Here is a 15,847-nt window from a genome sequence, read left to right as displayed (position 1 = left end):
GATTAATGAATACATACTGAAGAATTCTATCCATTATGTTACTGAATCAGGCATGCCTATAGATTAATCCAATTTGCGGGGCTTTATTTGTTCAATTAGATTAGATGCAGAATAGGAAAAAGCAAATTGAATTATTGTGCCTTTAGCCAGCTGTACGACTCAGCCATCCTGCTTAAAGAAACATAGAAAGGTGAATGGAAAAAGAGGTAGTTTCCTTGATGGTAGCGCACTGGCAACAGACGGACCCTAATCCATAGAGAAACAGGGAGTTGTATCACTTTTTACAAAATTGTCGTCTGGGTTGGTTAACCTGGCTTCTACAGGGTTAGAGCTAATCTACAGGGATGCTCAGACCAAGTGCGAAATATGCTCAAACCTCCCTCCTCCCAGCCTATTTGCTTCATTATCTTCACTGGAGATTCACTGAAACTAAAGAACCTTTTTGCCCTGATCTTTTTCCAGTTGGTCATGTTCATAAGTAAAGAAGTGGTACCTGGAGTGGTCTGCTTTTTAGCTGTCTCCTGCTTCACTGTACTGCCACAATCAAGGCCTTTTTGCTGGTGGTAGCAGCAGTCTGCAAGTATATTTGCCACTCTTTCTGCACTATTGCTACAGGCAATAAATCTTAAATACTAATGAGTCATTAAAAAGGGTTTTAACATATTGTGCTGACCCTATATGTATGTCTTATTCTTCACAGTTTTATAGCAATTTCCATTAAAAAAGCCTCATTAGAGAGATTATTGCGACATGCTTTGAAACAGCAGCATTCATTACATATTATCTATGTATTGGAGTTTGGGAAATTAATGCAGCAGGAAATGAAATGACTCACCCAGGGTCACCGAAGATGTATGTTCAAGTCATGATTAAAATCCAAACTGTAGATCTCCATTGTGTTTACTGCACAATCTTTTTTGCTCTTTCTCTTTCTGTCTAGTTTTTTTTCTTTTAAACCACATCCTACAGTTGTACATTCAGCTGGAAAATTCCACCGTGCTGCTTTTGTTGTGAAACTGTAATTGGCATTTAGCCAATGATTAGGTAACTATGGCTTGTTTGCCTTTGTGAGCCTTCCCTTCCTTTGCTTTGAGGTTCAAAGGATGGGGAGAAAGTGGGATTACTGGGAAAGAAGAGCCAGGCTGTGGGGAACAATGGCCAGAGAACCAGAGAGGCAGAGCCCAAGGAACCACTCAAGTGATGGAGTGACTGTGACATGTGCTGTTGCTGCTGCTGCTGCTGTGAGAGTTTCTTATCCACAGATGATCAGAGATATGTGGATTTTCCAGCCGTTCAGTGATGGGGAGCTAGGGAGAAACAGAGGTTAAAGGTAAGGGAGGTACGAGGAGAGGCTGGAAGGGAGGGGGCTGCACGATAGACCTTCCCTTACACCACCTGCTCTGATAAGTCCACTGCCCAGGAGGGTATGGTGGAGATGGTGTGTATTTATCTTTTTATAGGTTGCACCATGATACTTTAAGTGTGTGCCTGCTCCCAAATTATACCAGTAGAGTTAACTTTCACAGAGCCGACAGCTTTCTGGTTTGTGACTTGCAGGTGTGTTGCCCAGGTGTCTAGAGGGGACTTGTACTGGTGTCTGGAGGGGACATGTAGCGCAGCCTTTAGAGGGAGACCCAGTAATTCTCTGGTTACAGGCTGATTTTTTTAGCAGGTGTGACAAGGGACCCTGTTCTTGAGACTAGATGACCAAGAATCCCTGACATTTGCAGTAACTGTGTCTGTTGTACAGCAAATAAATGTCTTTAGATGACATATTATATCATCGATACTTAGTCATCATGTGGGGTTGGACGTTAATTTATCGACTTCTGTTTTTCTTTCAATGCCAGATGGAGAGAAACGACCATGAAATTCAGAGCAATAAATTGTAATTTATATTTATACACAGATGAGTGAAGAATAATTTTCATTTAAAGGAATTTGTCTTCATTTTGGACACTTCCTGAGTACTTTACCTTAGCTATAATTAAAGAAAACAGATCTGTAAAAAGTTTCATTTGTAATAATAGTAATAGTAATAATTTTTTTAATAGTAAAAAAATGAACATATGTTTATCTTTTTCATTTCACTTTAGATTTTGTGGACCACCACCCACCTGTAAACTACTATATACATAGGTAGTATGACGTAAAGAATATTATTTCAAGCTAGAGAGATACTTTGACTTCTTGCCTCATTTGCAACTACAATTTGAGAACAGCTAACCACTGAAATTCAGAATTTAAATATGGAACCATGTAGATCCTGTGTAGCTGGTTTAAAGGCTGCTATGCCACACAGCATCCAGCAACTGGACCTCTTCAACTCACAAGATCCTTTCTTTTCTAATACAGAATGTGCAGTTTAGTTTCTGAAGCTTCCCATTTCCTGCTTTTCTTATCAGCAATACTTCTGTTTCCTGAGACAAGCTTAATGTAAGTTAATCTTTTGATCTGTTTGAAAAGATAACTTTGTAATGCAAATAAAATAAGACTCAGTCTTCAACTCAATTCTCTTCTATTTAGATTTTTACATTCAGCATTAGATGGACTACTGACTATCTAGGTGTCCTTTGTGAATCCAGACAAAGTAGAGTAGAAATAAGTGCAACCGCAACAATGGAGAATTACAGATCTAACTAGGAAGTGGCAAAATGGAGTCATTGCAAACATTCAAAATGTTGTATTATCCTAAAACATACATCCTAGTTTAACAGTGATAAGTATATACAGATTTTGGTTTACACACAAGTTGTTACACTGTGGGAGGAGTCTTAAACTGACCTAATGCTAAGTTCTGCTCAAGCTTGTGCAGGCTATTACTGACCTAAAATATTAATTTCTGTTATCAACTTTAGTTCAGATTACATTTGTTTATTCATTTGAGAATTTTAACCAGTCGATTCAAGATTAGTTTTGACTTCAAGCCAATTATGTTGTTCCAATTTTAAGCAGCTCCGTAAAACTATGGGCTGCCAAGGTGCAAAAATGCTTGCAGTTGTCCTGAGAAAATTCCATAAAAAAATGTAAGAGTGTGGCTTGTTTTGACAAATTTCAACATGAGTCACGAATACGATTCTTACACCTTTGAACAAGAATTTTTGAGCTGCATAATTTTGATTCCAAAATACTAGCTCATGACATGTTATCACAAAAAAATTTTCAGACCTTAAGACATTACTTTTTATAACTAGTCACAGAATTATGACCTCTAATATATAGGAACTGTCTTATCTTCTCTTTAGATTTTATACTCCCTGAATAATAGATAAATGTTGAACTGCAGTGTCAGAAAAATGGAGTAATTCTATTGATTTTGGATACATGCCATGGAAGAATTCTGTTTGCTTCTGCTGAAGAAACCTAAAGATCCCCACTTCATCAGTTATCATAGTATTCATGCATATTGCTAGAGGTTCATTAGTAATGCAAACTTTACTCTGAGGTGGATTTTGATAGGAATTTAGTCTCTCTCTGATGCAACTGCACCGAGACCTCAAACTTGGTGTTTCTTAGAATGTGAAAGTAAAAAGCACATGATGTTTTCATATTTCAAAAGTAAAAACATCCTGTGATAAGGGCACATGATGCACAGCGATTGAATGAAACCACGTTGCACTGCAGTCACTGATTCCAGTGTTCTTTGAGATGGACCATGCAGTTCTCCTTGTTGTTGTTCTCCAGCTTTGTGGAAGTAAGGTTGCTTTCTTATTCCTAACTAACATCTTCCCATTTTTTATTGCGTCATGACAGATATGATCACAATTCACAAGTACGTTACTGGGTGTTTTGGACAAATTTTAATTTTTCAATGATATTCACAAGTTACGGGTAATAATAATATCTAAGGTTTGGGGTTTTTTTTTAGCGAACTTTTTCTTCAGTGTTTTGTTTGTAGTGCTGCCAAAGTTGTTTCTGAGTTTTTCTATAACTTCAATTTTCAATTATGTTAATTCTGAAACTGAACTTCTGTGTGTGCTTTAGCCAACGTGGAAGGAAAGTTTGTGGATTCAACTGTAAAACTTACTGAGAAGGTGAAACTGGAATGCATATATCCAAACAAAGCTGTGATAATCCAGACATCCTGGATGAAATTTAATGTAACTCATAAAGAAAATATAGCTGTCTTGCATCCAATTTATGGAGTACATATCGAAGACAAATACAATGGAAGAATTTATTTTGAAAATGCTTCCAGGGAAGACAAGTCCTTATCTTTCATCAAGAGCACTTTGGAGGATGTTGGTCTTTACTTTTGCTCCATTGTAACTTACCCAGATGGAATTTGGGAAAAGGTAATAGAAATTATTCAGCCAGGTAAGCAAATCTCTCATTTTTTTCTAAATTTCTGATATATGCTAAACAGAAATCCATGCCAATTTAGGGAGTGTCTGGCATTGTAATTTTTCTTTTCAATTATATAGCATGCAGAAATGGAGTAATTTGGGGAAAAGAGCTAGCACGACAGGAAATAATTATATTGCTTTGACAAAAGGTCATTTTAAGAGAAGCAGGAAGATAGGAGGGGAACTGGAGGAGACAGACAGATGGCACAACAGCAGTGTATTACATGGTAGACTTCAGGTACTAACGGTCATTGCAACAGCGATATTTCTGTTGGGCCAAGGTTCTCATAGCATTTCAACAAGCTATAGGATCTCTTCAGAGGATGAAATTGCAACTACCCATGAAATTACATGGATGAACCTTATAACTACCCATGGAGGATACCTTATTTTTATCATTATGTTATATGGTGGGGGCATTCCTGGTCTGAAACTAGGATTGTTTTTTTCTAGAAACTCTTCTGTGCTTGCTTTTTCAGGAACAAAATAACCATTTAGGAATGGTGTGGCAACAAAACAGAGGGAAGTTTAAATGGAGAAAAAAGACCTTTTCTTTAAAAGGAGACTTTTTTAAAGATGGAAAAAGGAAGAAGGAAAGGAAAAGATCCAGTTGTGCCCATGTACTTTCTGTGTAGCTGTCCATGTACTTTCCAAAGGCTCTGTAATTACCTGACCACTCATCCAATTTGGTTTCCTTTCCAGCTGTATGAGTAAGACGAGAAAACCCTTTTCTAGTATTTTTCCATGCATGCCTATTTAGCACTGGTCAACTGACAACTCTGGTGCAAATTACCAAGCTTCTCTGATAGAAGTCCTTAGGAGACCATTATGTACATATCTTCAAAAGATAACTAGTTTTGGTTATTGGTTTGTTGATTTGATATTGTGAATGTAGAAAGAATCTGTTCCTCTTTTGCATCCTCCAGAGTGAAAATAGACTTCATTCAATATTTTATTGTATTTCACAGCTAGGAAAGAATGGGTTGAAAGGAAAATTTAGTTCCTACCATTTGAAGATAAAAATAACAGTTCTTTTCCTAGCCTGATCCTTCTGAGTCTTCATTTCAACCTTATTTTAGCTACACTTCTGTAATTTCAAGGTTACAATGAAACAGTGGACCTGACTTTTGTAGGACATATCTAAACCTCAAAAATTCAAGGTACATTGTTCCTGTCTTCACCACTGAAGGTTTTTGAAACCTGATTTTAGCCAGCACGTTTGTTGTTGGCACTGATGAAATAGGAATCCCAATCTGTCTTCCTATCTCTGCTAGCTTTTTAGTAGTAATCATTGCTGCTCATCTATGCAGAAATTAAACCACACACAAGTTATTGCCCTGACTTTGAAAAAAGTAATTCTGTCTCCCCCAGATTTTTTTGTTAGATCAGATAGTTTGGACCTGAAATTATTTTCCCCATTGTGGCACATTAGCATAGCCATACAATTTACAGTCATTCAACTTGTAGAGGGAATGTCCTACCAGTGAAACTGCTGAGCAGGGTCCCTCAGGGTAGGCTTGCGGTTCAGGTCAGAGTTCCTCAACTGTGATTCCTTTAGTGGCATCTCTGAATGCTTGCTTTGCTCTGGTGTCTTTTTTATTATGTAAGGAATAAAGTTACTGAAGAAGTAACTCCCTACTTTCTTTTCCTCTGGCAGTCCATTTAGTGCACAATATTAATGCAGCTGTAGGCATTAGAAACATACTTTTTAGTTGCATTCAAATAAGCCAAGATCTGGAAATCCAGGTTGCTATTTACCAAAAGGAACAGGCAAACTAGATCTCTTATGTGGTTTGGTCCAACCTGAGTTGTGGCAGTGCTGAGTCCTTATTCACAGTGAGTTCATTTTCTATAAAATCCTAGAAGTTAGATATGGTAGAGATCTGCAAGTTCGTTTAGTTCTTTTCCTGGCCAAGGCAGTACTGATCTCAGCTGCTTGTTCTTGAATGTATTGGCTAGGGTTAATCTGAAATGCAAGAAACAAGGCAGTCAGTTTCCTGTGGGATGTTACCCTTCAGTCCAACACCTTTATTAGGCAATCCACTTGCAGATTTCAGCACACTGTAAACCACACAAAAAGTGGATCAGTTATCAGAGGTATTTTTTTTTTAAAACGATACTCTGGGATTCAGTATTCTCAGTATGTAGGATTTCTCTCTTGGTTTGAGCATGTTAAAACACAAACCTAAACCAACAGCAAACCCCCCATTTTTCAAGTATATCAATTTAATCCTACTACAGAGGGAGATAATAAAGTTGAATAGAAATTAATCCTTTTCTGTTTAAAGAATCAAGGTGTCTGAGAACAGGAACAATCAATCCTGTTCAGCTCCCGATAGATGTGTATAAATGTGATCTTTATATACACTGATCTGAAGAGAATGAAGTGTATCACCAGTGAAGATAAAATATTACTACTTCAATCTGCACTGCAAATTAAATATGTTATTAAAACCTGAGTTTAGAGAAGGTATTTATTTATGTAGTAGTTATAGTAGAACTGTTATCAGTCAGGCTTTATCTAACTTTATTAGCACCTTCATCAGTACTAAATATTTTAAACTCCCTGGATAACATCTGGCTTTGATTAAATCAACAGTAAACTTCAAATTCAATTCCATGCAGCCAGTATTTTAGCCTGCTGCTGACACTAGATTTTTCTTCTTTGTCTTCCAACCTGTAAAATTAGGACACTGATGTTCATCTTTAAAGTTTTTTTATTCTGCAGCAGGGAAAAAGCTTTGAGAAAGCTGAGTGTTAGTCTCATAATTTCACTGGACACAGATCTTGCTCTATAGGGTTAATATACACAAATAGTTGGGGTCTTGGAAAACAAAGTGTTTTTCAAGGAATCTGATATTCTCTGGTATAAAGAAATCTTGCCAATGTACTAGAAAGATCATTTTATAGGTAATTAAAACTTGTTTCAATGACATTATTTTCTTTGGTTGGGATTTATGATTTATTGATTCCCAATAGACATCACTTTTCTAAAAGCATTTATTTACCTACACTACCCCAGACAAATAAACAACTCACTGCAAAATCAATTTTTTCTAACAGTTAATAAAAAAACTTTTAATAGACTAATTTTTTTTTTTTTAAGGAATTGCATGGTGTCTAATGCTTTGCAATTTATGGTTTTAGTTTTAAAGATTAGTTGGCTAAGCTAAAGTTGTATCTGCCTTTAAACAGATGCAACTTTGTGGACACATAATATTCAACACGAAACTCAAACTTGCTCTGGTAAATTGGCACAGATCAAGTTAAGTTGTTATTATTGAGGTTTTTGTGTCAATCAAAACTGAAGCCTGGTTTATAATTTAATTTGCGCTACCAGGGCATTGAAAATTGTCAGGATTTATCTATACTGACCTGTTACTGTGGGACCCAGAGACATTCCTGCACCAACTTAAGTAACTAAGTATGCCATTGAGGAATCTGTAGTGCATACCTCAATGAAAGCTGGCAACAGGATATAGATGTAGAATATATGATTGGCTTTCAGAATTTCCATTAAATGGAAATAGAGGAAATAAATTGAAATAATGCCATATGGCATTATACTCATGATGGAGATTCTTAACTAGATTAAAATATAAGGTGAAATGTTCTTCACATGGCAATCTTATGTGCTGGCAGTTACATAAATTTGGATAAAGTATTTTGGATTAACTTTTGCTGGCTTGCAAATCAATGAATGTTTCTGCACTCAAACTGTTCAAAGTTGGTCTAGTGCTTCATTCCTGGTAATCAACAGAGGTCATGAGTCTAATTCTGCTTTCCCATGTGCTTTGTATAATTTTTAAAAACTACAAATACAAAGTGAGTAAAATTAGTATGATCCTGATTTGTCAACATTTTTCATTTGCATAGTTTGAAGCCTCAAGTGCTGATGCTTGATAAGTAAATATTTCAAGTATTGTATAACTGTGTCATGGTTTAGCCCCAGCCGGCAACTAAGCACCACGCAGCCGCTCGCTCACTCCCCCCTGGTGGGATGGGGGAGAGAATCAGAAGAGCAAAAGTAAGAAAACTCGAGGGTTGAGATAAAAACAGTTTAATAGGTAAAGCAAAAGCTGCGCACGCAAGCAAAGCAAAGCAAAGAATTCATTCACTGCTTCCCATGGGCAGGCAGGTGTTCAGCCATCTCCAGGAAAGCAGGGCTCCATCACGTGTAATGGTTACTTGGGAAGACAAACGCCATCACTCCACATGTCCCCGCTGCTTCCTTCTTCTTCCCCAGCTTTATATACTGAGCATGACATCGTATGGTATGGAATAGCCCTTTGGTCAGTTTGGATCAACTGTCCTGGCTGTGTCCCCTCCCAGCTTCTCCTGCACCTGGCAGAGCATGGGAAGCTGGAAAGTCCTTGACTAGTGCAGCAACAGCTAAAACATCTCTGTATTATCAACACTGTTTTCAGCACAAATCCAAAACACAGCCCCACACCAGACACTATAAAGAAAATTAACTCTATCTCAGCTGAAACCAGGACAAACTGTTACAGTAATGTCACTAGATCCAGCAACTCAAGTGTTAACAAGACCCTGACACTACAAGATCAAGCAGTTAAAAAAGTTTGGGGATCATGACTTGCTTTTTTAAACAAAAATACAGAAAGAGAAGAAAGAAGTCAAGTATTTGAAAAGCATTAAGCACATTTCTTTTTATCAGTATTTTGACAACATCCCTATTTCTTTCCCTTTAGAGTAAAGGTGTCTTTATAAATAAAAAGTCCACTGTGGTTACACCCTTTCATATGTGATTAAAGATGCTATTGAGTGAATAACAGATCACTACAGATTTGCAGTGTATGAAGTGACAAAATACTGGAGAAACTCTGTTTAGGACTCTGCTCCTGGCTTAGTCTCTGGTCGCAGAACAGCAGTTCATCCCACCATGGTCTGGGTGGGGTAAACGTGATTCTTTTTCAATCAGGGACAAAAGAGGGGGGGAAAAAAAAAAAAAGAATCATTAATCTTGGATAAGCAATGGCTGAACTGTCATAAGGACTTGAGATCCCAAGAGACAGAGGAGTTCATAGCTCTCACTGCAGAGGTCTTTTCTTGGTGTATTATCCTCATTGCATCACTGGCAGATGGAATACCGTAGAAGTGGTGATAAATCACCACTTACGTAAAATTTTTGACATAATTATTGTAGTAAGTGATTTTTTTACTAGATATGGTCTCAGCTTAGTCCTGGGGCTGTATCAGGATATATAATAAAAATGTTACAGCATATTTTGTTCTTTTTGCCTTAAATTTTGGCTAAAGATTCCCTATGACATCTATGAAATAGGTGAGAAAGAACTCTTGCAGACTGCACAACGTTATCCATGCTTTCTTTATTGGCAGTTACTGAAACATACTGTCAGAAAAGCAATAATACTCAGGGTATTATATTGGAAACTTCACTTGTTTTGTAGCTATAGGAAATTCTTACAAGTGGATGCAGTGCTGAAATTCTGTACCATAATTGCGGAGAACTTGAGAGTACGTTCTGCCACGGTTTCACATGAATATGTTGGCAAAGAATAGTCTAGTTATCCCACAGGAAGATATTTGCCAGCTGGGTGAATCTGTTGCTTCTTTTTTCTTGTAGTGTGAACATATATCCAACAGTTTTCAGAACTGAATTCAAGGGATTTTTTTCCCTTAATTTTCACACATTTTATGAGTCACAGCTACTACTGCACTAAGTGAAGAAAACTCATACTTTCAGAGCAAATTCCTTGTACATTTTTTGATAAGATGTAACAACTATGTAGGAATAGTCAGTGGTTTTATTTCACCTTTCTTCATGAACAGTTGAAGGATGATCTGTAGTTTCATATATACAGTGCTTAGATATGTATGTCTGAAGACTGATTTTGAGTGCAGTATAAAATAGGAGGAGCAAGAGAGTGAAGTCACTATTAATAGAAGAAGCATTAGCATTGGAGACATCACGCAGGAAGTGTTGATCATCAAAAAGATGTTATTTCATATGCTTGCTGCCTGGAAGAGAAAGCATTTGAAGCTGCAGGTGTTGTATTTTTACTTTCAAAGGAGAGCGCTGAGAGGGCAGTGTACGCAGTCAGTCCATTGGGCAGGTGCGTACAGAGGTGCATGTTTAACTGTCATCCCAGGTCACCGCTCAAAACACAGTACTCAGCTGTGTCGTTTTGCCAATTGCCATCCATGTATCTAACAATAGCAAAGAAGCAGCAGGAATTCTGCAATCTTTCTTTCTTTCTTTCTTTTTTAATGATAAACGTTTGCAAAGAAATATATACAGGGAAAGGATACATTTCCAGTCTCTAGCACTTTGGAACAGATATTTGGATGACTTTAATTTACAAAGGAATTGGAAAAGGTATTGGCAAAATTCCTTTTATCTTCATACTATATCCTTTGTCTTTCTCTGGTTTGTCCAGATCTTTGTTTACCTATGGCCACTTGAGACCTGGATCCATTTGTTTACTTGATCCTTTTCCAGACCTGTCTTCAGTCCTTTGGTTCTTCTCTCTTCAGTTAAATCCATCAGCACAATAGTTACTCATCTTTAAAGGGATGTTTTTGAAGTTTGAATAAAGTATCAATTCACAGAAAAAGAGTTTAAGGAATTATTCTGGCCTCTTCATCATTTATTCAACAGAAATTAAGGTCTGGTCCTGTCATCCTGTCATGCATATCTGCCTTTAAGTTCTTAGTTTTGTCTGTTCTTTTTCAGCCATTCTTGACTCCATGGAGCATTATAATGGGGATATATCAACAGGAAGGGTTAAGACAATATCAATAGACAAATATTTGGTTCAAAATATGATTTCCATTAATATCTGTATATCAAGATCTTAAGACTTCTACAAATCTGAAGTGTATTTCTGTCTTGTTCCCAACCTGGTAAAATAAATTATTGATAATTTACATTTTAAAAGTTTTCCAGGTCCAATATTTTGTTGAACGTAATGGGTTTAATTTAGGCTTCCTATATAGACACTGCGTAAAACTTTTTTCCTATTGCACTCTCATATCTGTGATGATACACAACGTACCATTACTACTTGGTTATAGCTTTGTATTGTCATTGCCCATAATGATAATCTTGCCCTTTTCTGTCTTGCCCTTATGAAAGTATGAGGCATTTCTTTGTCAGTTGCAGTTCAGTGCAATACTTTTCACATTACCAGACCACTGTATTGATGCCTCCTACGCAACCACAAACTATCATCTGATTCATTCTGCCTTGAGAAGTACTGATAAGTACATCTGGTTTCATGCGCTTCACACATCCTCCCAAACCACTTGGCCTTATTAATAATTAGTTCTCTAGGTTGCATTGCATCAAAATGTAGCAACCCCTGAATTAAGAGTTTTTAAGTTTCTATTGAAATGTATAATTAGAATATTGATTATTTTAAATTTAACAGAATCAGAGATGATTGAGTGTAGGCAAAAACTGTCTTAGAGGCAAAGTAAATCAACTTGTGAAGAGCTTTGTAATGCAGAACTCAATCAGTTAAAGCTAGATCAGCAATCTTAAAATACATGATGGACAAATTTACAATGCAAATTTAACTTAAAATATAGAATATAATAAACATCATTAGAGAGATCACAAACTGATATTGTTCTACTCCTAGACACTATGCCTTTGCTACACATCTAGATAGAAAGACAAAAGTCTTCAGAAGTGAAGAATTAAGTTATATATAAACTGTTTAAATGAAAACTGGCCTTCATGGCAGAGCAGTGTTGTATGTTTATTCACATAAAGAATGAATGTAGTTAAAATGACCTGGAATATTTTTGTCCTGTGTTTGCTTATTTGCCTTTCAAAACTGTTGAATTCTAACATGAATTTCTGTATATTTTGAAACTTACGTTTATTTTCTCAGGAGTTTTATTTCAGTTAGGTGTTAAAATACTACTAGTTTGACTTAAAAATTGCCACGCTATACTCTGAATAGAATGGGAAATATTCTTTTGATGTTCATAGTGACTTTTACATCCATAATGTGAATTATGCAGAGTTGCATAATTGGTTGGGTTTGTGTTTGTTTTTTTTTTTCTTCTGTCATGTGATTGGAAATTGTTATTTTAATTTTTTTTTTTTAATTCATGAGCAAATTTGTGTTTCTGTCAATCGGTGACAATGGACCATTTGCTCAGGGGATATGTTTTGCTAGCAGCTCTGAATAAGAATGAAAGTTCATTAATAGAGTATTTAAATGCCAGATGTACCATGAAGTACTCCCATATTTTAAATAGAGTGATCAGCCTCTTCTGTGATAGCAGATACAGAGCTTTTCTATTCTTAGCTAGTGTGATGATATCCATGCCACTCAGCACTAACTTCTATATTAATGTTCTTCTGCCTGCCAAAAGCAGCACGTTGCATAGATCTTTTTCAAATCCCTATTCACCTGAAATAGCTTGCTTTCTATTTATCTCTGTCTCAATTTAGAATGTGATTCATAGGTCTACAGTGAAAAATTATCAGCCCTTTAAAGCACATGGAAGCAAGAACTAATCCTGAGGGATCTTCATTCTTCGACTCTTGGACTCTGAGCTCTCCAGAGCAAGAACCATCTCTGTATCTTACACAGTGTCAACCACATTGTCAGCACCTAATTAGAAAGCAATAGGATGAAGGCAAGTGAAGCTGCCTTTTTCACACCTCTGCTGTGATTATTGACCTGTTAAATGTTGCTTTTCTTACTTTTTATCTTCTGTAATGAGCTAAGGATTGGATGCCCCTTCAGTATAAAAGACTAGGGGAAAAAAACCAAAACAGCTCGGTTGGGAGGAGAGCAGATAGCTCCTCTTCCTTTCTGAACGAAAAGCTTAGATGAAAAGGAATTATAGAATTGTTGAAAACTCAGGCGGGAAGAGACATTCCAAATTCATCTCATCCATCTCTGTGTTCTGAGGCAGAATAAGCACTGACTGATTCCCATGTCGGGAATGCATGCATAATATTCTTGTGTAGTCATTCTAGCGCTTAACCAGCCTTACAAGGAGATTTTTTTTCCCCATTATATCTAACCTAGATATCTCTTGTTTAATACTGAGTTTATTCACTGTAGTCCGTCCTTTGAAAAAAGAGGAAGGCTTTCATGTTGCCAGCCTTCAGTCATCCCCCTGTACTAAAAGAACACAGTTCTTTTAACTTTTCTTCTTAGTTCATGATTCTAAATTTCATCATTCTTGTTCTCATCAGAATTTTCTCCAGTTTGTATATAACCTTATTTTAATAAGATACATAGAATGAAACACCATGTTCCATCTAAGGTCTTACCATTGCTGAATTAAGCAGGATAATATCTCCTGTGTCTTGTATATGTCTCTCTGCTGACATACCTGAGAAAATTTGTCTTTTGGAAACAGACAATGTGATAACATTTTCAATTCTATTTAGCTAGCAATTGGAGCATCCAGATCCTTTTATTCAGCACTGGGAAGTTTTTGACTTTTTTTTTGTCTTTTCTTCTTTTTACTCCTTACCATTTTGAATGTTCAGTTAGTTACTAAGAATAATGATGCTGTTATGTATTCTTGGTTACTTTGTTTGTATCAGAATATGCTATGTTAAGGAAAAAAATGTAACATTCATAACCCATGAGGACTGCTGTGTTTTTACCAAAGTAAGATAAAATTAGAAGGGTTGTTTTATATGTTCCCTATGAGCATTGTTTTGATGAACATGCATTGCATGTCAGCCGGATACTACAGCTATTAACTGACTTGCTATTGTGTGATAATTTGGGGATGACTCTTACTTCTCATTTGTTCATCTGCTGACCCAACCTGCTGTCTGGGGAGGTTTGCTGCTTGCCAGGGTAGACTCTAGGATGCTTCAGAAACACTGCCAAGGTTGGCCCACTCCTTAAACTCTTAACCCCTGCTGTTTTTCCACACGTACACCAAAGACGAGTCCAGGAGAGACCTGGAGAACATCAGGCATGACTACATGGTGCTGTAGGTGGTGGTCAAGGACATGGGTGGCTTAGGTGGTGTCTCCTTGATCCTGCTGAAGAACGGAAAAGCCCTGGGAATAGGGGACGGATTCTGCGGGTCAAGACCCAGGTGCATGGCTGGTGTCAAAAACAAGGTGTTACCTTTTATCACCATGGATCCTTTTCGATGATCAAGGACTGCTAGGAAGAGACAGGATCCACCTGAGCATGTGGGGAAAAAGCATCCTTGCCAACAAGCTGGTGAGGGGAGCTTTAACAGGAAAGTGAGATGACAACCCACAAGTGAGCGAGGAAGTGGACTGGGCTGACAAGCAAATGGTGTGGGATTATATGGACAGGAAACACCCTGAAAACAACAAATCAGGGCACAAGGGTGACCATTCCAAGTATGTCCACATGAATAAGGAAATGCTGAGGGGACACATTGTGGGGAAGCTCTCATAGCTTTTCTGGGAAATCAGCATGACTGGATGACCATATGAAGTGTCTGTACACCAGTGAACATAGCATGGGCAACAAAACAAGGAATTAGAGCTCTGTGTGCAGTTGCGGGGCTATGATCTCATTGGGATCACAGAGACATTGTGGGATAGCTCACATGACTGGAGTGCTGCAATGGCTGGATACAGGCTCTTTAGGAAGGACAGGCTGGGAGGGTAGGGAAGGAGAGTTGCCTTTTATGTGAGAGAGCAGTGGGAATGCAAGAAGTTCTTCCTGGGAAAGGATGATGAGCCAGATGAGAGCTCATGGGTCAGGATTAGCAGGCAGATCAACATAGGTGATGTTGTGGTGGGTGTCTGCTACTGACTGCATGATCAGGGTGATCAGACAACTGGAAGAAACTTCACATTCTGTGGTTCTCATGGGAGAGTTCAACCACCTGGTATCTGTGGAGGAGCAACACAGCAGGACACAATCAATCTATCTGGTAGGTTTCTGGAGTGCATTGATGATAACTTCCTCACTCAGGTGATTAAGTAGCTGAAGAGAGGAGATACTCTGCTCAACCTCAGACTTACAGAGAAGGAAGAACTTGTAGGGGTTGTGAAGATCAGGGGCAACCTTGGCTGCATAGTAGAGTTCATGATCCCAAGAGAAGGGGATAAAAGCAAAAAAGCAGGATCACAACCCTGGGCTTCAGAAGACCAGACTTTGGCCTGTTCAGAGATCTGCTTGGAAGAATCCCAGGGGCGATGGAGAAAAGATTTTCAAGGAAAACCTCCTCCAATGGTCCATCCAGACAAGCAGGAAATCAAGCAAAAATGCCAGAAGGCCTGCATGGATGAACAAGAAGCTTCTGACTAAAACATAAAAAGGAAGTATAGACACGATGAAAGCAGGGTCAGTTGACCTGGAAGGAACCTTGAAACACTGTCCAAGCATGAATGGGTGCAGTTAGGAAAGCCAAAACTGACCTGGAGTTGAATCTAGTGGGTTAAAAAATGTATTTTTGGGCAAGTATTCTCCTACCTCTATAAGCCAAAAGTACTTCATCTTCTCAGCTACTATTCCCTAATTCTATGCCACTGCAGCCAC

General features: G+C 37.8%; 1 protein-coding gene and 1 long non-coding RNA gene across 2 annotated transcripts in view; one reads left to right on the top strand and one right to left on the bottom strand.

The window, feature by feature from the left end:
* LOC140647789 (uncharacterized) overlaps positions 1–928 on the bottom strand; it is a 42,639-nt gene extending 41,711 nt beyond the window's left edge. Inside the window, exon 1 of the long non-coding RNA XR_012040959.1 lies at positions 836–928. This is a non-coding gene — a long non-coding RNA (uncharacterized lncRNA). The remainder of the gene's footprint in view (positions 1–835) is intronic.
* Positions 929–3,648: 2,720 nt separating this feature from the next.
* The window catches only part of CD226 (CD226 molecule), a 28,931-nt gene continuing 16,732 nt past the window's right edge, over positions 3,649–15,847 (top strand). The window contains exons 1-2 of the mRNA XM_072851589.1: positions 3,649–3,694; positions 3,985–4,317. Of these exons, the coding sequence (XP_072707690.1) occupies positions 3,649–3,694; positions 3,985–4,317 (379 nt within the window). The remainder of the gene's footprint in view (positions 3,695–3,984; positions 4,318–15,847) is intronic.

This window comes from Ciconia boyciana, chromosome 2 (genome assembly GCF_034638445.1).
Source record: "Ciconia boyciana chromosome 2, ASM3463844v1, whole genome shotgun sequence".
Classification (NCBI taxonomy): Eukaryota; Metazoa; Chordata; class Aves; order Ciconiiformes; family Ciconiidae; genus Ciconia; species Ciconia boyciana.
The sequence above is the reverse complement of the archived record's forward strand: the minus strand, read 5'-3'. Positions and strand labels throughout refer to the sequence as shown.